The sequence below is a fragment of the Anguilla rostrata genome, chromosome 8 (genome assembly GCF_018555375.3).
Source record: "Anguilla rostrata isolate EN2019 chromosome 8, ASM1855537v3, whole genome shotgun sequence".
NCBI lineage: Eukaryota > Metazoa > Chordata > Actinopteri > Anguilliformes > Anguillidae > Anguilla > Anguilla rostrata.
In genome coordinates, this window is record NC_057940.1 from 11,830,372 (window position 1) to 11,851,416 (window position 21,045).

General features: G+C 44.0%; 3 protein-coding genes and 1 non-coding gene across 4 annotated transcripts in view; 2 read left to right on the forward strand and 2 right to left on the reverse strand.

Annotated features, from left to right (window-relative positions):
• Positions 1-5,750, forward strand: part of kcnb2a (potassium voltage-gated channel subfamily B member 2a) — a 59,519-nt gene extending 53,769 nt beyond the window's left edge. Inside the window, exon 3 of the mRNA XM_064346442.1 lies at positions 250-5,750. Coding sequence (XP_064202512.1) covers positions 250-2,241 — 1,992 coding nt within the window. The 3' untranslated portion in view covers positions 2,242-5,750. The remainder of the gene's footprint in view (positions 1-249) is intronic.
• Positions 5,751-10,544: 4,794 nt separating this feature from the next.
• rpl7 (ribosomal protein L7) lies at positions 10,545-15,411 on the reverse strand. The gene is made up of 7 exons (XM_064346446.1): positions 15,257-15,411; positions 14,426-14,528; positions 14,008-14,174; positions 13,599-13,736; positions 12,738-12,847; positions 11,537-11,753; positions 10,545-10,617 (listed from the first exon to the last, which is right to left on the reverse strand). The coding sequence occupies exons 1-6, from the start codon at positions 15,268-15,270 to the stop codon at positions 11,545-11,547; spliced, it is 741 nt and encodes a 246-aa protein (XP_064202516.1). The 5' UTR covers positions 15,271-15,411; the 3' UTR covers positions 10,545-10,617; positions 11,537-11,544.
• Positions 13,814-13,906, reverse strand: LOC135262299 (small nucleolar SNORD12/SNORD106). The gene has a single exon (XR_010332179.1). It is a non-coding gene; the product is annotated as a small nucleolar SNORD12/SNORD106 (small nucleolar RNA).
• A 265-nt stretch (positions 15,412-15,676) lies between the features above and the next one.
• Positions 15,677-20,729, forward strand: rdh10b (retinol dehydrogenase 10b). The gene is made up of 6 exons (XM_064346445.1): positions 15,677-16,509; positions 17,030-17,265; positions 18,289-18,387; positions 18,748-18,893; positions 19,208-19,339; positions 19,536-20,729. The coding sequence occupies exons 1-6, from the start codon at positions 16,227-16,229 to the stop codon at positions 19,657-19,659; spliced, it is 1,020 nt and encodes a 339-aa protein (XP_064202515.1). The 5' UTR covers positions 15,677-16,226; the 3' UTR covers positions 19,660-20,729.
• The last annotated feature ends 316 nt before the right edge of the window (positions 20,730-21,045 follow it).

Genomic DNA, 21,045 nt, shown 5'->3' on the forward strand with positions numbered 1-21,045 from the left:
ACATTACAATTCATTCAAAATATTATGGAGACTGAGACTGAACATTCTAAGGGGCTCGCTCATTCTTATTTACAGGTGCGGTTCATCTAAAATACTTTGAAGAGAAATATTTGAGAAGTGTTCTTTTTAATGTTAGTTTTCTCACTGCTGATGGGAAAGTTTCTGTGGGAAAGTTCCGAATCGCGTTAGGTAACCGAATTGCCCCTCTTCTTTCTCCCCTCCCCCTCCCCCTCCCCCTCCGTCTCACAGATCTTGGCCATCCTCTCCATCCTGTTCATCGTCCTCTCCACCATCGCGCTGTCCCTCAACACGCTGCCCGAGCTGCAGGTGATCGACGAGTTCGGGCAGGCCAACGACAACCCGCAGCTGGCGCACGTGGAGGCGGTGTGCATCGCCTGGTTCACCATGGAGTACCTGCTGCGCTTCCTCTCCTCGCCCAGCAAGTGGAAGTTCTTCAAGGGCCCGCTCAACGTCATCGACCTGCTGGCCATCCTGCCCTACTACGTCACCATCTTCCTGACCGAGTCCAACAAGAACGTCATGCAGTTCCAGAACGTGCGGCGGGTGGTGCAGATCTTCCGCATCATGAGAATACTCCGGATCCTCAAGCTGGCCCGCCACTCCACGGGCCTGCAGTCCCTGGGCTTCACCCTGCGGCGGAGCTACAACGAGCTGGGCCTGCTCATCCTCTTCCTGGCCATGGGCATCATGATCTTCTCCAGCCTGGTCTTCTTCGCCGAGAAGGACGAGGACGCCACCAAGTTCACCAGCATCCCCGCCTCCTTCTGGTGGGCCACCATCACCATGACCACGGTGGGCTACGGCGACATCTACCCGCAGACGCTGCTGGGGAAGATCGTGGGCGGGCTGTGCTGCATCGCGGGCGTGCTGGTCATCGCCCTGCCCATCCCCATCATCGTCAACAACTTCTCCGAGTTCTACAAGGAGCAAAAGAGGCAGGAGAAGGCCATCAAGAGGAGGGAGGCCCTGGAGCGGGCCAAGAGGAACGGCAGCATCGTCTCCATGAACATGAAGGACGCGTTCGCGCGCAGCATGGAGCTGATGGACGTGGTGGTGGAGAAAGAGGAGAAGCACTGCTTCTACCAGGACAACCACCTCTCCCCCAGCCGGTGGAGCCCGGCCAAGCACGCGGCTGGTGACAGCAGCCCCTCCAAGGCCCTCGACGTGAAGTACCAGGAGGTGGTTCAGCTGGGGTCTCCGGCTCGCACCAACAGCCCCAGGCCGAGCCCGCAGAGGCTGAACGCCCAGAAGCTGGAGGAGATCTACAACCAGATGACCAAGTCTTCCCCCGTCTGTGCCCCACGGGCGGGCGCCTCGCCGCGCCGCGACCCCCCGCCTAAGCGCGAAGAGGAGCTGGAGATGAAGCTGGTCCCGCCCACCTACGACACCCTGACCCCCGAGCCCCCGCCGTCCGACCCCCTGCACAGGGAGCGGGCCCTCACCGAGGTGAGGAGCATATCCAGCGTGGACAGCTTCACCAGCTGCGCTGCCGATTTCGCAGAGTCCGAGAGGGGACCTCTCCTCCCCGACGCTGGCGGCCTGGGGCCGCCCCGGCAGCTCAGGGTCCCGCCCCCGCCCCTGGACCTCAGCCGGATCACGGCGGCCAGAGACGGGAAGGGGGGCCAGGGCGGCCTCATCAGGGATGGATTGTACGAGTTTGTCCACTGCGGCTCAGATGGCGGTGGGGGTGGGGCCGGGGCCGGGGCTGGGGGCGGGGACAGCGGCAGTAGCATTCTCTCCCCCGGGGAAAACGGGCAGGGCTTCGACCGCCGCAGCTCCCTGCGGAGCAGCAACCCCGTCAGGACCAGGGGCCTCAAGGTGAACTTCATCGAGACCCCGGGCGAGTCCCCGCAGCACGTCAGCATCGTCCTGACGGAGGACAGACCTGCCTCCGGGGACCAGTCCCCGGCTGGGGCCGACCCCGACCCGCCGGGAGGGCCCGAGCTTTCGGACGATCCCCAGGGCCCTGCGCCCCCCTCCTCCTCTTCGGCGATCCTCAAAGGAAAGAATCACCTAGAGGACCCGGGCGTGGTCGCCCCGGGCTCCCCTATGGCCACCGCGCAGAACTGCATGCTGGGCGCGCTCAGTGCTGTCGGGGAAGGGACGTCCTCCGAGAGCAACCAGAGCGGCCACTTAGCGGACAACCACATGTTTTCGCCCGACGCTCACGCGAAGCCGGGGGACGGCGGTTTGTCTCCGCCGTGTGAAACCAGCATGTGAGCGTCGTCGCTCGCTCGCACGCGACGACAGACACGGGCGTAGCCACGGGAACCCACTTTTCGCACGGCAGCATGACAAGGCCCTTTCAACCGTACAGCAGCCGGTCGCCAGGACCAATGGCACTGCTGTCTGCAGACATTCAGCAATTTTAACAAAGCGGGTGAAAACTCAGAGCTTCTGGGCTGAGCAACCACATGACTGACTAAAGAGATAATCCGACTGTAAATATTGAACTTGTATTATTTTATTGTTTTTTTTATTTTTTAGAAATGCACAGAAAGCAAAAGAAAGCGCATCTTTAAATGGCATGTATTTAAATAAAAGCATAATGGTGGCTTACTTCCACTGTAAACATGGGGGGATAAATCCCCCTGCAATGAAGGTGCAAGTTCCTGTATCGCTGTTGCTAACTCAAGGTACGAGCGCTGTGACATTTAAACATGAGACTTCGGAAAACCTGCTGCAGATTATGTCTTTTCAGAATCCACTCATTATTATTGTGGGTTTTGAATGACAAACTTCAACGTATTATCCTTGATTTGCATTACATTTGTTTTTTAACTGGGAATGTTTTTAATTTATGAAAGGACATAGACCGTAGGCTTAATGAGCCGGCCATTGCTAATTCCTAAAATAATAACTGTAAGTGGCAAATATAAATATAGTGGTTTTCCATAGCTGTATTACTTCATGGTTACAAAAGTTATTACAAAAAGAAGAAGGGCTTGTTTTTGCAGTTTGCCATATTTTTCATTCAAGTCTGAATATGGATTTGAAAATGTCAGCATATCCATGGAGACTGCTCCTGCTTTTATAGGAGGGGAGGGGCTTATCATCAGGTGACTGCCAGTCACAGACACGGGAGATGCATCAAAATACATTTGAACATATTATTAGAAGTTATTTCTGGTCTGGTAATTAAATCTTAAACTTTCTCTTTATAGATCCCCCCAGAGTTAAATTTTACACTCTATTAATGGGAATACGCATGATATGGTCGACCCTGTAAAATGGTTCCAGGCTCTTCAGCTATAGAGCACAGTTGTTTAATCACTGTAAGACCTCTGTCTGTACTTAAGCACAAAACTGTCAGCTTTTTTTTTTCCTCGTGGATTTCTGGGTTCACTATGCGGTCATATCCGGATCTGATACAGATAATATTAACTGTCTGTCTTTTAACATCCATGTTGTCTGATCATTTCTGGTTATTTATTTATTTATTTATTTATTCATGTATTTATGTATTTATTTATTTTGCATTGCTGTAAACTAGTGAGGTCACACTATGGACTAAAACCTATTTTAGTCCAACTTAATCCCAGAGTTTCTCTAGTTTCTGCTTTTCATTGCAGAATGAAAATGTTGCCTTTTGCTGAGGGACTGCTGGGAAATTGCTCCTGTTTCAGTAAATCGCAGACTGTTTAAAAACGCATTTCCATATCCACGGGAAAAAAATGCACAATTAGAAGAGGAGTAGCCCTTCGCGGCTTCCACGTCAGTTCGTTCTGAAATGGGATGTGCAATATAACGCACATTACGCTGGTTACGAGTCACGGCACTTTAATCGGAGAGGCGGTACTTTCGTTTTCAGTATACGGTATTTCTTGAATGGATCGGCCCTCTGGTGTCGAATGGGTAAAGAGTAACAGAAAGAGCCGGCTACTTTTATTTATACTTTCACATGTTGTATGGCTGCCATATATCAGTCGACCTCTTCTCAGGTTTGCTAATACAAAAATCTAAGTATTCTATTAGAACTATGTGGGGATTTTGTAGTCCTCAAAATATCAGACATTACTTCTACTGTACAGTATACATATATCTTAGATTGTATATGTATTATAAATAATTTGCCACATATGCTATAATACTATTAACAAGAGTTTTTTTTGTGGATGCACAACGATCGAAAATGCTTCTATTTTTTTGTAAACTAGAATTAAGCAGGACCACAGATTCCACCAAAAATGGTGGTTGAAATTATGCGTGCCTTTTCATAAAGAGTTATTTATGAGAAGGAGAAAAGTCATTTGACTTTGGTCATATAGCACTGTAAAGCAAAACAAACAAAAAAAAAGACAAAAAAAAACACTTTTCTATAGAATAAAATCAGGTCTGAAAGTAATAGGGGCAGGTGATGCTGGTGAGTTCTCAGGTTTTGTATTACTCGTGTGAAAATGGACTGGTTTTCTTCCTCAGTTTCAGCAATGCCAACTGTGTTCTTTTTTTAAATATTATTTTACCTAAAGTACATGCTGCTGTCAGGGAAAAGTCAGGGGAATATGGTGCATTTTCAACATATCTTACCCTCCCCCCCAGCATTGAACCCATCCAAACCCACCCATCAAGGGGTATGTTAGGGAGGGAGGGGGTACTCGGGCTTCTCCCGCTGCTCCAGACAGAGGCTGACCTGGGAAAGTACAGTCAGTGATCGAGTGCACAGCCAGATGTGGTTCTCTGGAGTCAATGCAAAAGCTGGCGGCAGAGCACACTCACCCAAGCATGAGACAAGAGGCTCTGTGATTTGGGCAGAACCTATGGAGACTGATAAACACTGACCTTAGTAACACCCTGCAACTTGCATGCTCATAGTGATGTAGTAGCAATCAGCTTACACTATTTGTAAGATAAAAACAAAATAAATGGTTGAGGTCAGTAGCAGCCAGGAAATCATTCCACCTGAAGTGATCTGAATATCAGTTTCCGATGGATCAGTAGAGCTATATTTTACACTGATTTACTATCTTTGACTTAAATAATCTGTGCATAAATATATATATTTATTTTTCCTTTTTTTGGATCCATGACCTAAATAATATGTGGATATATTTTTCTGGCTCTTTTAATTTTGTGACTGACATTAGCAGCACAATGTTGATTTTATTCACTGTCTGCATGTCTATATGTAATCATGTGAAGCGTCCATTGGGAAAAGAGAAGATTGACTTTAACCCTTTTCCCGAGGATGGCTCATGTGAAATCAACGTGGGCAATGAACTCTGGCAGCCAATGGCGAGTGGATCTGCACAAAAACTTGATGGGTCTCATGAGATCGACTGAGGTCATTTGTGAGAACTTCCAAGACATCGTCTTTCCTTCCAAGGAATTATTTTCCCTCTCAACTTTGACTTTAGTTTTTCCATGTTTAAGTTGTTCACACATATTCCCATCACCCTGAATTCTTGCTACAGTGTTTGTTTCTATGTCCTCATTTAACCGGCCAATTTGTTTGTTTCCTTTTTTTTTTTTTTGGTGGGGTCCTTTTGGTATTAAAGGATTCCATCTTGTGACTCAGTATCCATAGATACTTCTGAGCTGCAGACTGTTTCCATGTGAATCAGCACCTTTGTATGCACGTAGTAGTCTGTGTGATCATGTGACCACAAAGAACACTTTGTTATTGTACTGTATTATGTCTTTCATTTCTGTAAAAGAGCGACGGCATTGTTCTCCCCATAAGGTATGTTAGCATATGCAGGATAAGAAATAAATTGTATATGACTGACCGATGTGACCTGTATTTGGGCCCTTCCTCTCTCTGAACCGCACTGACAATTTGTGGAAAACAGAAGCCTGCTTTGCATGAGTAGCCCTATGACAGGTAATCCATGTCATCCTCTGGGCTATTTTAAGATCCCCGGCATGGGATCAGTGAACGGATTTCCTCCTGTTCTGACCACCTCACCCCTGATTAGACCTCAAGTCTCTCAATTACTGTGTCATCCTCTCACCTGCCTTTCTGTCTCCTTTACTCTCTCCTTTCTCTCTCTTATTTTTCCAAGTCAATTCAATATGCTGTACTGACATTGTATACATGCAGTATATGCTGCCCAAGCATCATAAATAAATGAAAAATAGTGCTAAATATTTTAACTAAGGACAATGCAATTGTAATATGAGGCAAGTAGTAAAAATTAGTATAAATGAATGATTTTATATAAATGATTATTTCAGTGCTGTGAAAAAGTATTTATCCTGATTTCCTCTATTATCCCTTTGTTTAACATTACATTTGTTCTAAAAATCTGAAACCATTCAGTGTGATAAATATGCAGAAACAGAGGAAATCAGGAAGGGGGCAAATACTTTTTCATGGTACTTTATATATAACATATACTGTATCTCTTGCTGGGTGGGTGCTTTCACTCTAAACACAGTTAATATGAATCCAGTAGGGACCAATGCTCTTTACAAGAGTAAACAGTACTCCACCAGAGTTGATTTTACACTTAATATTTCGCTATGTACAAGCCAGTTTGTGCTGGAAATTGCTCTCACGGGCGGTTTCTGATGAATTATCTTCAGCGATGTTCACACTCCTGTGTTCTCTCTTTTATTTCTTCCCCAATGGTCTGTGGCCATAAATCTCCACAACGATGATGGTTTATTTTTCTCTGGAGTGTGCTGATCTACAGCAAAGCATCACTGAGATTCCACTAGTAAATCCTGCCGTTCATAAAAAAGAAGGAAAGGGGAAAAAAAAAAAAAAACACTTCAGGGATGTCAGACCACCCACCCGTCATCAAGCTTTCCCACGTGACTAAAATCCATTTAAAAATCCATTCCTAGCATCACCGGATTCAGTGAAAAATGAACGTCCCACAGCTGTCTTTCAAGGGAAAGTGATATGCTGGAAAAGAAAAGAAGAATTTCTATCGGGAAGTGTGAACCACTGCACATTTTAGTTGAATTTTAATTAAATCTTAAAGGAATTTTAATTAATATTAATTAAAGGAAGCCAAACTGTTAGCATTCCAACATCAGCAATGGTTATATCCATAGCAATACTATGTGCAGCTGATTTTATCTGAATTTTTGTTTTTTCTCTCTTGTCGCTTTACATGACAGAGGTCTAATGCTATATAATGACCATGAATATGATGTACATAGCAAACTGGTCAGGACTCTTCACACTTACAACCCCAGTTGCAGTGTATTCTAGCTAACCACAGTTCTTTAGTCAATTGCTGTGGGCCAGAAGAAATCAGAAGAGTGGAAATATTTCACTCTTCCGTTTGAATGTACCACATTCATCATTAAAAAAAAAAAAATCTCACATCCAAATGCCTTAACCATATAGCAAAAATAACAAATTTTACACTATTGTTCCCATACTTTTGGAGGGCAATTTTCCCACGTCAAGCCAAATGAGAAAGAACAAGTGGATTACAAGATGCTGTTTTATAGATAACTGTCGATATGTATACCAATGTTTGGTTATGAATGCATTCACAGAAACGATTACACACACACACACACACACACACACACACACCATTTTATGCATTATATTAAAAGTTATTAATTAGCATTAGTTCTTAAGACCCTCTTATTCTACAAATTATTACACTCCCTTTTTGCAAGTTTTATGAATGCCCACAGGAAGCAAGTCTCTGTAAACTTTCTCTGTATACACAGATTAATCATCCTCTACAATCATTAACTTCAATGTTTTCATACTTTGAAGACGGGGGATGTATTATTGCCTATTAAATCCATTCACTGCAGACTTGGGTAAACACTTCTTAGATTTAAATTTTATCCTGCCTTCAATGTCATTGTACAATTAAGAACATACGTGCTAGCTCTATAATTGTGCCTTCGCAAATACGCTATAACTAATAGCATTTAAATACATTTAAAATGAAACACTATGTGACCAAAATATCTGGACAACCCTTGGTCAGGGGCTATTTTTCGTGGTTTGGTTTCATGACTAGGACCCTTAGTTTCAGTGAAGGCAACTCTTAATGCTACGGCATACAATCACATTCTTGACAGTTTGGGGAAGGCCCTTTCCTGTTTCAGCATGAGAATGCCCCCGGGCACACAGCGAGGTCCATATATAAATGGTTTTGTTAAGAACGGTGTGCAAGAACTTGACTGGCCTGCACAAAGCCCTGACCTCAACCCTATACGGTCTATGCCTCAACCCCATTAATGCTCTTCTGGTTGAGTGGAAGCAAATCCATGGAGCAATATGTAGCATAAAGCCTCCCAGAAGAGTGGAGGTTATTATGGTGGCAAAGGGTGGACCAACTCCATAATTAATGTCCACAATTTTGGATAAGATGTTGGATGTCAGGTGTCCACATAGCTTTGGCCATGTAGTGTATATCAAAATGAGAGTATATAGGCCTGAATATTTAAAAAATCAGCATTCGGGGTGAAAACGGGGAAAAGAACAAAAGCGAGAAAGGTGTGATTCCAAAGATTCAGTGGTCCCTAACTGCTCTGTGACATAATCAATCAGCGTGTTCATGAGGGATTAACCTGCAATAAAGGGAGCGCATACGGGCTTGCGTTTTAATTAAATTCTGGATTGGAAACGTGCGCAGTTAACGGACCGCTCGCCAAACGCGTGAACCGAAGATAAATATCCTTCTTTAAGACTTAAACCTGGGGAGATCTTCCCTGAACGGTAACTGGTCAAAGCCAAAGGGTGAAATTATAGAGAACTCGTCTGACCTCTCCGCACGAATGATGGAATTTCCCTTTCCCTTCTTTTCTAATGTCGGCAATATTAGCCGCGGCAATAAATGGAAATTTATCATCTAATCATGGAGAGAGCGGCAAAGGCTCGTGATGGGGAAATACTCTTGGGGTCCATTTCTCCCTGTGGAAACGGCCCATTAAATAGATTTTCTGCCGAGAGGAAATCTTATCTGCAGTGCGCCAGAGAAACGAGGGGGCTATTGTATATCTATGAGTGCGAGTTAAAATCCCTATAAGAAATAGATGGGGAAAATAAAGGATTATGGTCCAGACACCTTTGTCAATTTCTCCCCATCTACAGAGGATGGTATTAATGCATACCCCCCTCCCCCCTTTTTAACCATGAATTCTACTTTTCAAGAAATTTATGTTAGACTGATGTACAATTTTAAATAAATATAGAGTAGACTTTCATCCATTGAGAATTCAAAATAAATAAGCGAATTCAAATCTCCCAAAATACATAATCATGCGTCATTTACAAAAGGTTTCAAGAGAGTATATCATAGACAAATAGTATATAAAATATTGTATTAACAATAATAATAAACACTGGAGTCAATAATTCATTAAATGTATGTCCAAAACACAAGAACCTTGTCACTCGTGATTAAAATCTAATGAAAATTTGACTATGTAAACACTGACCTCTAGTGGTAATTCACCAATTAGATGCCACATCATTGTAAAGAAAGGAGAAACAGCCCTACACATTCTGGACGGCGTTATTGGAGATTGTGTTTTATACGGTTTCAGTCATAACAGTGTTTTGTTATTCAATTCCACCTCTTGCCAAGTAATTTAGTGCAACCAGGACAGATGACTAAGGTACGCAACTTGGCATCGCCAGGACAAGACATCCCTAAAAGAAACACTATTAGCTGACAGCACAAAGGACCCTCAGGGCTTACTGGCTCCTAGCAGCACCCCAAGTGAGTGATGCATTGGCACCAGAGGTACTGTGCTCTGACTCAACTTCCATGTATTCGTTTTTAAGTTCTTAACAGTGAAAGCCCATCATGTACTTTTCTGGACAGAGAGCAAAAGACAGACTGAGAAATAAATTTACCAAAGAGCAAGTAATTAATTAATACAAATAATTGGCAGCACAGATGACCAGAGTTCAGAAGTCAAGTGATTCAGCAGCACCTTCTGTTCCTACTGGCAGTACTGCTGATTCGCTAGCATATTTCAAGGTGAACTAATGTGTAATGGATACATTTCTTTGACCCTTCTCCTTGGAAAAGCCTGTCTACACAAGAAGTCCATCTCAGAGATTCTTGCAAATGGTCACCCCCTGTCTGCCCCACCCAAACCACCACCTCCGCCCCCATCAAAAAACCCTGATTGAGCAACACCATAGTCGCCATGTCTGTCCCTGTCAGCCTGTTCTTTTCACAGGCACAAGCAGAACAAACCGGTTGGCTATTTTTGCCTTCTGCCATTAAGGAACGCAGGCGACACTAGCATTATCAAGAACATTTTTCCAGGGTTTATAATGGAATCATACGAGCATGAAAATAAATCTGTACGATTCATAAAACATCACTATAGCTAATAAATTACCACTCCTTTTTGTATGCCTTTCATTAATTTGTTGACAGATAGTGGAAGATAGTGGAAAATTTCCCACACACCAGAGAAAAAATGGTTATGTATGAATTTTAACTTTAATCAAATGAAAATTTTAAATGTCTAACCACTAGGTGGCAACAGGACAACATTAATGATCATGAGGCATTAAAAAGCAGTGTAAATACTGGTAAAAATAAAATAAAACATACAATACCACAGGACAAAAGGAAACGTTTCATTTTTAATAAATGTTTATTTGCCAACTTTATTGTACAGGCCAGCAACAGTAGACGTCCTGTGAGAACCCTGCAAGATAAAAAAAAAAATTTTTTAATCACAAATTACTACTACAGACTTTAATATATAACTGCCTTTGAGAGTAATTCAAGTCTCAGCTCTTACACCTTGCAAAAAAACATGCAGTTGAACAAGTCCAACACCCATTTTACACATATTGGCATCTTTGTGAAGACACTAAATTGGTGAATTAGATACTCATTAGGTTTTCACTGCTCATTTTATGCCAGTACATTTCTTTCACCCACATTTATTAATTTATCCACATATACTACACTCTCATCAGGCTTATCTGCACAACACTGGATAAATGTTTTTTTATCCAGTTCAAAGAGCAATTTGCATCAACCCAAATTCCAACACCAATGTAAAGCATTTGCAGATATTATTGGTTTTAACACAATCACTACAGACAGAGGACTCTTCAGCCAAAAACACTAAAGAAACTCCTGTACTTCCCACTACAGCTCCTCTCCAGATACCCCTCCAAATAGCCTAAGCCCACTCCCATGAGACATGTCATCCTAAGCATACCTGTGCACATTGTAAGGCTTTTATCTCATATCCAAAACAAAGCGCACTATCAACCTGGGTTTCATGTGACAAACTTTGAGCGAGGACTTAGCTTCTACAGCTCACAGAAGCACATTCAACTAATGCATGGCAGTGACATCATGTGGCGTACTGTCACACTGTTAACTTATTTAAGTGTGAACTTGGGGAATGACACACTTGAGTGTGAATGGTCAGGAGGGTCTCACTACAGGGACTGCAAGCAGGCCAGAGTGCTGCACTATTGCAAGCAGTCAGCATGAGAACGGACAGGAGTGCGTAAATGAGCAGCAGTGTGCAAACGAACAGGTATGAGTGTGTAACTGAAAGTGTGTGCAAATGGGCAGGTGTGCGCAAACGGACAGCTGTGCCTCACCGGGTCATTTAGTTCATTCTCCTGATGAGCCTGTTGATCTGGTCCTCTCTGTTGCCTGCATCTCCCCCCTCCACAAAGTGGGTGGTCTTCTTGTTCATGCCACCACGGGGAGAGGAGAGCTTGAAGGGCCACAGGAAGTTGTTTGCGGCCTTGAAGTTCTTCCCGACGGTGTAGATCTCATGGATCAAGTCTTCGACGCAGATCAGGCCGAATTTGCCTAAAGAAATGAAGTGCAAAAACACTTATGTATGCAACAAACTAGTCCTTCTGTATGAAGAGACCCCTGCCCGGCTGAGTGGAACACCAGCATTGTAGGCATTCCGGCATGATTCACATAAGGGCATGCATCGTTTTTTCTATACCATCGTCAAAGGTACTGTTTCTTATCCAATGAATATTAAAAATTGCACAAAGCAACAGTATAAGGCTAATTTAAGATGAATTGTCCATTATGAATGAAACTCGCTCCATTTCATTAAAAAAAGTCACATGACATTGCAAACAATATGTGAGGAGTAATTTGTGGAAACAAAGTGACAAAGAGAGTCAGAGCAAAGTGACACCCGCGGTGAAACACTACAGCCTCCGTCTGCACTTTTGATTAAGGGATTTAGCGTTTATGTGCAATAATAATCTACCCATCATGTGACATTTCTTTCAATCTTGTCAGGGCTTTGCTGCTGAGCGGATGTCACATCAACCCCAAATAAACAGGAGTATTGGATTTTTCTGGAGGCATTCGTATGGTAATGACTATTATGCTGAAAAAGACAACACATCCACTTTACATAATCAATTTCTTCCAAACACTGTGCCTATCAAGACATCAGATTGAACGTGGAAGTGTGTGGGTACAGCAAAAATGCATGTTACTACGCAATCTACTGTGCAATGAGCCATAGTAATCTAGGCCAGGTACTGTTGCCAATAAAACATTTGAAATTAGACTAAATGCCATTCACCAATGGTTTAAGGCAGCACTAGCTTAGACAGCCATCTGCCTGACATTCTAATGAACCTGGAGGTTGTGATGTACGCTGGAATAAGGCTTGACAAGACTATTAATTGAAGTTGGCCAAATACTACTGCCTTACAGCTAGCAGGCAACAGCTTAATTCACAAGAAATGTCAGCGAGGGCCACAGGTAGCCTTCCATTGCGCTCTCGCCCTTCAGCACAATTCACACGAGTAGAATACTTACACAGAGTTTTTTCCACAAGGGCGTTATCGGTCAGGGCAATGCGCTGCTTCCTGATCTTGCCAAAGCCGCGCTTGTAGATGAGCTCACGCACAGACTTCAGGTTGGGGTAGCTGAAAAGGAAGATGCATAGTTTAGTTCAGAGGAAGAGGACACGTGACGTACAGCAACAGCACAGCTGGAGTGAGCCGTCACCGAGACCACAGTGTTACTCTGGTACCTGGAATTCAAACCTACAACCTCCTGGACACATTCTTGGAGCAACTCATGTTATCAGCCACACACTGACTTGGACAAATCATGCTACTTTGTAGTACAGCGCAAAGTCCCGATTACAGCAAGTGGCAACTCCACCCATTTTGGGGACACGAGGCCAGGCCTCAAAGTATTTTTAAATACTGAGAGTGACCGGCCCGTTTAAATGTTTTCAAAGCTAGCAGAGACGGAGTGTGGCACAGTGGGTAGGAACTGCGCTTGTAACCGAAGTCGCAGGTTCGAATCCGGTAGACACTGCCGTTGTACCCTGAGCAAGTACTAACTGCATTGCTTCAGTATATATCCAGCTGTATAAATGGATACAATGTAAAGTGCTATGTAAAAAAGTTGTGTAAGTCGCTCTGGATAAGAGCGTCTGCTAAATGCCTGTAATGTAATGTAATGTAAGACCAGCTCTCAAGCACACAAGGTAAAATCATGTATGCATGAGCACAATAGGGAAATACCTAAAAAGTGGAGCAAATCTGTCTTCCCCCAAGTGCAGTATCAACAGTTTGACAGACTGCAGTGTTCTCTTGCCTTTTCCACTTCATCTACCTAAGGATGGACATGGTACCATGGCCAGTCACACAAGCGTGTGGCACCTACCCCCATGCGATGTAGGGCTCAGCGATTCTCAGCATGTTGATGGAGGCCTTGTTGAGCTTGACGAAGACGCCGTTGAAGATCTGGCGAAGACGGAGAAGCTGCAGCACCTTGCGCACCTTGGGGCTGACTCCGTTGATACTGGGAGAGTGTTGGGGAGAGAAACAGGTCAGCACCAAGCGCTAACTCTCACACAGAGGCCGAGGTAGACCTGGCCAGATGTGGTTTCAGACAATGTTGGCTTAATTTCAACAATAAGTCACCATGGTCGATAAGACGGGGAAAAAAGACTGAACATCATTAACCACAGCACATATGAATGACTGGACCATTAAAAAGCTGATGCTGGGGAGGGGGCACAGGGAAATTTTTGCACCCCCCCCCCGCTGCTTGAATGTGACCACTGACGTACCCTCTGATCCTGATCACGAAGGCCAGTTTGGGTTCGGCAGGGACATAGAAGTTCCCAACTTTGCGAGCGGTTCTGCCCAAGCGGACCTCCCGTCTGTACATCTCCCTGTACTCCTTGTGGTAGCACTCTGCCCGTTTGTAGATCAGCTGCCTGGTCACCTTGCGGCTCTATTTAAAGCAGGAGAGGAGAAAAAATGGGAAGACTTCATTTCAATAACAGCACTGTGCTTAAAGTCTCCCCTGTCATACCAACTACAGTCCAACGAACACACAAAATTGCCACAACTGCCAACAACCACTTCATAGTGCTGGTTTAAGCAAATCACGTGGTACAGGCTTCGTGGCAAATTCTTCCAGATACATGTCAAAACGCAAAAAAAGCATTTAACGTCAGCACCAGACACGGCTCAATAACTTACCTTCTTCTCAGTCAGCATCTTCTTCACGCGAGCAGCACGCATCGCCGCAAAGGCCTTCCGCCTTTTCAAAAGGCTTTCGGGGACCGCCGGTACCTTCTTCGCTCTACGTAAAAATGATATTGACATTAGGAATTTGTTTACAGGGACTGCAAATTAAAGAACAGCACAGCAAACAATTTCGCCGATATGTTAGACGATAGTTCAGGAGTGACACATAGCTTGAAAAAATGAACACCTTGACTGCTCAGTTGACCAAGACCACAATGATACATGCCACTAATGCTGATTGCTAGCCAAACGACAATAACACTATGTAGCCGTGCAGCCTGAACATGTTTCCAGTACAGCTTATGACAGGTAGTTGGCATTTTGTTGATCACCTTCAGAGGAGAATGCATTAGGGGTTTCTCCATCATTGTAGACAAATTAACTCGCCAACGTTAGCCTGCTGGCTAACGGGAACTGCGTGGCCGCCGTCAAGACACTAAGTTGGCTCGATAGCTCATCTATAATAGTTCTAATATTTCCGGCCACTTCTTTATTTCACATGTAAAGAGAAAATAAGCCACAAGGTTGAGTTCTAGTTTACCATCGTCCCACATAAACTGTCTGAAATACTCTCAAAATACACGTTTTCTTGCATATAATCATAGCGACAGGCACTTCTGAACAAATCGCAAGAAATAGTCGAAAATCACTTAATATGTATTTAATATTCGCCTCGTTAGATATGTATATGTTTGTACTTTATAATCGTAGGGTAAATACACGCAGATATATGTTTATTTAGATGATGGGAACAGATTTTAAAGACAACAAAATTGCACTCACTCTTCACCCGCCATTATTCCCACCGTAAAAGAGGCCCTCACGCATGCGCGACACACATTTAAATACGGGGTCTGGTTAAAAGCACAAAGTGATGTCTTTTCACTGCCTGTATTATATTTGTAAATAAGTGTCTTTATATGACAAGACGTCTCATCACTGGAGTCACAATCATTTAAAAACTGTATTAAAAATAGCAATTGCTAATTTTTAAAGATTTTTTTTCTTTTTTGAAAATTAATGGAACTTTATTTTAACACAAATTTCTCTATTGATAATTAAACGATGGAGTTTAATTTAATTTTTGATTTTAACTTGTATTGAGCTTGATGAACCCAAAATAATTTAAATTCATTCTTAAGTTAGGACGAATTTCTCATTATGTTCAGGCGGAAACGTCGTCACCTAGAATGAGGGGTCCTTCGAAAGTACCTGGCTTTAAAAAGAGTGAACACCAACTGTGCTGGCAGATGTTAGTGTTTTTACCTGGACTGAAATATTCGGGGCGATATTATTACGAAATACATTTTCGGAGTTTTCCTGTCATTAGGTCCTGCACTTCTCAGTCTTTCTGTTGTTCTCACATCCATTGATACTCTCTAGCTAGTTTTGTTTTAAACTACTAATCGTAGACGGGCGTTGACTGGTCCCAAATAAATTATTTGCTAACGGTGAAGTTAACGTTAACTTACAAAGTGTACACTACCATCGCTGGGTAGTGCTGTTTAACCTTATACCAGCTGGGGTATGGTAGGTAAACGTTAATTAATCCTTTTGTAACTTTTTTGTAGTCTCACAGTTTTTCAAACTTTCTAGCGATCGGTAGCTGGCAAGGAAGTGCTATCTAAGTTAGTTGGGTAACGTCGATTACCCAAAATAACTGGACTTTATTTTTTAAACTAACCAACTAGCTAGTTAGTTGGTTACCTAATTTGTAATTCTAACTTTGAATTTCATTACCCGGGCATTAGAAATGTATATCATTACCGAGTTTTTGTTGGTGACTTTGAAAGTGCTGTGGGCGTTTGTTCTGGCCGGGTTTAAATGGCTAGTACGACCTAAAGAGAAGAGTGTTGCGGGTCAGGTGTGTGTGATCACTGGGGCTGGCAGTGGACTTGGGCGGTTGTTTGCCAAGGAGTTTGCGCGGCGAAGGGCTGTGCTTGTTCTCTGGGACATCAACAAACAAAGCAACGAGGAGACCGCTGAGATGGTGCGACAGATCCAACGGGAGATGACCACCACCGTGCCCAAAGACGGTAAGCACTACAGAGTAGTTAATCTCAGGCAAGACCCTAGGTGTGTGGGCATTGCGTTAATCACTCAGCACAGAACATCAGTGTTTGTCTCCTGAATATTTGAATGTCTATCCACCGAATGAAAAACTTGTGATAGAAGTTCCTACCAGCGCAATGCGTTGAGTACACTTGGTATGCTACAAGAACCGTGGTCTGCATGAGTTGTTTCGTTGGTCTGTTCTTGGGGTGTCCTACTGCTCGGATCCAATTCTTTTTAGTCTTCTGCGTGGTCGGTACAGTTATCTTGTTGTATCAGATGATCCATACACTGTTAGGATCTCATCCCTGTGTTCTTAGGATCTGATATGTTGTTCAGATGCCCTACTTCACTGAATGTTTCAAGCCAAGAGTTTATCTATTGCAAATGTATGATGGTGGCAGAGTGCGCATTTGCGCTGATGATTAGGGATGCTTAAATAGTCCTGTGTGGCGTTTGGCGAAGCTGTGATCTGTGCCTGACCGACCGGCTGCTTGGCTGCAGGGTGTGGCGGTGGCACGCAGCAGGTGCCGGCGTTTGAGCCCCAGGTGTACACCTACGTGTGCGACGTGGGGAAGCGGGAAAGCGTGTACTCCACGGCTGAGAAGGTCCAGCGGGAGGTGGGCCACATCGACCTGCTGATCAACAACGCCGGCGTGGTGTCCGGCCGCCACCTCCTGGAGTGTCCCGACGAGCTGATAGAGAGGACCATGATGGTCAACTGCCACGCACACTTCTGGGTAAGCCAAGCGCCACTCAGCCAGTCGGTCTGTGGCAGAGCGAGCAAATGAGTGGGTCTTCAGTCATTCAAGACTTAATCTATACTGGCATTCATTGACAGACCACTTTCACAATGCATGATTAACAGAAAACTTTTTGTTAATGTGTTTACCTAAAGTAAAAGTAGATTAACTAAGGTTTGTCTTGACACATCTTAAGTATGCCTATTTCTATCGCGTATGTTTTCTGGGGGTGGCACTGGGGCACTATTGCTGTAATTTGAGGTGACTGTGTGGCTGTGAGGCGCATTGCTGAGATGCTTGTGCCCTGATTTGTCCCCATTTCCAATAAAGAGCAATGGCCTTATTACCAGGTTGCCATGGCGATATGCCCAGTGTCAACAGACTTTGTGCATGAAAGGTCAGGGGGGCCTCTTCTGTGCCAGCTGAGTGATAAGGGGTATTGGCATTTCTGGAAGGTTCTATTAGGGCTGACCAGAATCCTGCTTTTTTTTTTTTTTTTTTTGCCAGTACAGTAATGATTTTTTCTTTTTCAATCCTGGCTTGTTCTTCAGGGTCCAAGTATGGCTAAGTATAAATAATTCTGCTCTCTGGCTAGTCTCAGGTGTATGAGTCTTAGCCATATTGTGAAGCCATAAACTTGCAGGGTTTTTTTTTTTTTTTTTTTTTTTTGTAGGGCATTTTACTTTCTCTCCATGAATTCAACATTTTAATGAAGTGCTACATGGCAATATGGGAGAAAAATAGTATATTTTTTTTACATATGGGTATTTACATTACATTACAGGCGTTTGGCAGACGCTCTTATCCAGAGCGACGTACAACAAAGTGTATAACCATAACCAGGAACAAGTGTGTCGAAAACCCTAGAGAGAAGTACCGTTCCAAGTGCAAGGAACAACTGCATAGTTCAACTTGGACCCTGATATTTGTATGAGAACTCCATTCAGCCGTAATTGACTCCTGGTCTCTGTAATTCGGTGTGGGCCATTCCCCTTGAAAAACTCTGCCTCTCTCTTTCAGACCACCAAGGCCTTCCTGCCCAAGATGCTGGAGATGAACCACGGGCACATAGTGACAGTGGCCAGCTCCCTGGGCCTCTTCAGCACAGCAGGGGTGGAGGTGGGTGCTCCAGAACTACAGCTGCATTCCATATTCCACACATCCACTCTCCTCTTCTATGTATCATTCCATATTCAATGCTCTTCCTCTGTCCTATTGGTATGTGGATTATTCTACATTTCTGCACATTTTCTATTGGAAGAGGGGTAATGGGGTGCCATGATTTCACCTTACTTTGGTGGGTGGGGTAGAAGTGAGAGCTCCACCATTTGTGTTATGTTGATGGCATCCAACAGAACTGAGCGACGTGTGAATGCTTCTGTTTGGCTACTGTCCTGTAACTCCGCAGGGGTGTGTCTTGGGTAGCAGAGGATTGTCTTCTGCACGGGCTCTGAGAATGTGTATGTTCTCCTTTCACAGGATTACTGCGCCAGCAAGTTCGGGGCCATCGGCTTCCACGAGTCGCTGAGCCACGAGCTGAAGGCCGCGGAGAAAGACGGGATCAAAATGACGCTGGTGTGCCCCTTTCTGGTGGACACCGGCATGTTCCAGGGCTGCAGGATCAGGTAGGCCTCACTGCGACACCTTGCATGGAAGCTGAGGTGTGACAGAGGGGCGATACCAGGAGGTAAGCGATGCTGGCAGTCGAGGGTCGGTCAAAACCCCGGCCTCAATCCTTGCAGACACCTAACCTAATCTTGGCAAAGGAGGCATATTGAAAGCGCTTGATAAGCGCTATATAAATGCAGTCCATTTACCTGTGGTCACGTTCCTGAAGGCTCTCAGCTGTGAGATTCTCCATCAGGCTAAGATGAGATGTCTGTCAGTACTTGCAGTCATCTGTTTCCAGAATGTAACCCTTGTTTGGCGCCCCCCGCAGGAAGGAGATGGCATCATTCCTGCCTCCTCTGAAGCCTGAGTACTGTGTGAACCAAGCTATGAGGGCCATCCTGACCGACCAACCCATGATTTGCACCCCACGCCTCATGTACATGGTGACCTTCATGAAGACGTATGTTCTCGTTCTGATTTCCTTTCGTTCATGCACTGTCTCTGGCCTGCTTTTTACGCTGCCTTTATCATAAGCTTAACTAAACCATCCCGGTCGAGGGATGCTAATCTCCCTTTACTTCTGGCTTGGAGACCCAAGCTGTTGTGGATTTGTTGTGACCTATAGCCAGGTGACCTTGGTGTCTCGTCTCTTTCAGGATTTTGCCGTTCGATGCCGTTGTGTGCATGTACCGCTTCATTGGTGCAGACAAGTGCATGTACCCCTTCCTGGCACACAAAAAGCAGGTCACCAACAACAACCAGGCCAAGACTGGGATGTAAACGGGTGCACCATGACGATGGAGGAGGAGCCCCCCCCACCCCATCCCCCAATGCAAATTTCTACCGTATTCCTACTCCTTCGGAAGAAAGCTGTGGACTTTTTAAATTATGTTTTACGGTTGCTGCTTTTTTATTATTGTTTTATAAACAAACCAGCTGTCTCTTGGAATTTATGCTTGACAATTGCTGTGAAGTCAAAGGTTTTTAGCATCTTTGTGGAATTGTACAGTATGTTACTGTTTGAGCAGTAAATCTAATTAGTTCCCTTATGGACATGCGCACATTTCTGCTGTCATCCCAATGTCACTTTGAGCAGTTTTAGTCGGACGTTTTGAGAGTGCCTTTTGGTCAGGCTTGCCCCATTTAAAGAGATGTAAGCAGAACCACAGGGGAGCAAGTCTTGTTCTGGAGGGCTGATGTGTGTGCTGGCTGAATGTACTTCTGTTTTACACTACAACGTTGTTCGATGTTGTCTATTACTGGTCACAGTTTTCACCGCAGATGCATGCGGTGTGTAGCTGTAAATGGCCTGATCAAAAATGTGAGATCTGAGAAATGATTGGACTAATTCAGTACAGCGTCATTCAATCCTGAATCGGATGGTGTATGTTTGGTGCACCTGTGTTGGCTCCAATGGTCTTCCACCTTTTTACCGTCCCTTTTTAAAACCATTTGATTTGTGAAATTTCTTTTCCATAAAATGTGGTGATCCATTTTAATGTGAGCTGTATGTCATTAAATTTTTTCTTTAACAAGATGTTAAAATGGCTGTACTGGGAATGCTTCTTATTCAGTAAAATATGAATAGTTTCTGTTCCCAGCATGGAATCAAAGGGGGGGGAAAAGTGCTGTTCTGTTTGACTAACGTTTTAAGTAAATACATGTATTGGACAAATGTCTACTGTATATTTTATGGATTTCTTTCCCATTTCCTGACTGGAAACCTAAAATCTCTACCTTTTAATTGCCCACCAGCTAATTGGCATGAACCAAGTTTTTTTTGTGATATATTTGTGCTTGTTTTATCATGGTGTGTAACTTAAATCAATAAAGTTATTTTTTGGCGTGAACCCAGTAATAATGTATTGAAAAATTACATTGTGTTCTCTGAGCAGATCTGAAATCCTACCTAATTGCAGCAGTCCTTTTTCCTGGACATTTATTTAACCTGCACTTATACAGGGCACTAGTTTTGCCCTGTCAACATCACCCAAGTAGCCTAACCTGCATGTTTTTGAATTGTGGGATGAAACCCACACAGGCACAGAGAACATGCAAACTCCACACACAGACATAGCCGGGATCCAATTGATAACACCCGCCCACTCCGGTACTTTTTTTTGGAAAATCAATATATGGCTACCCCACCTAATCCAAGGAATACCA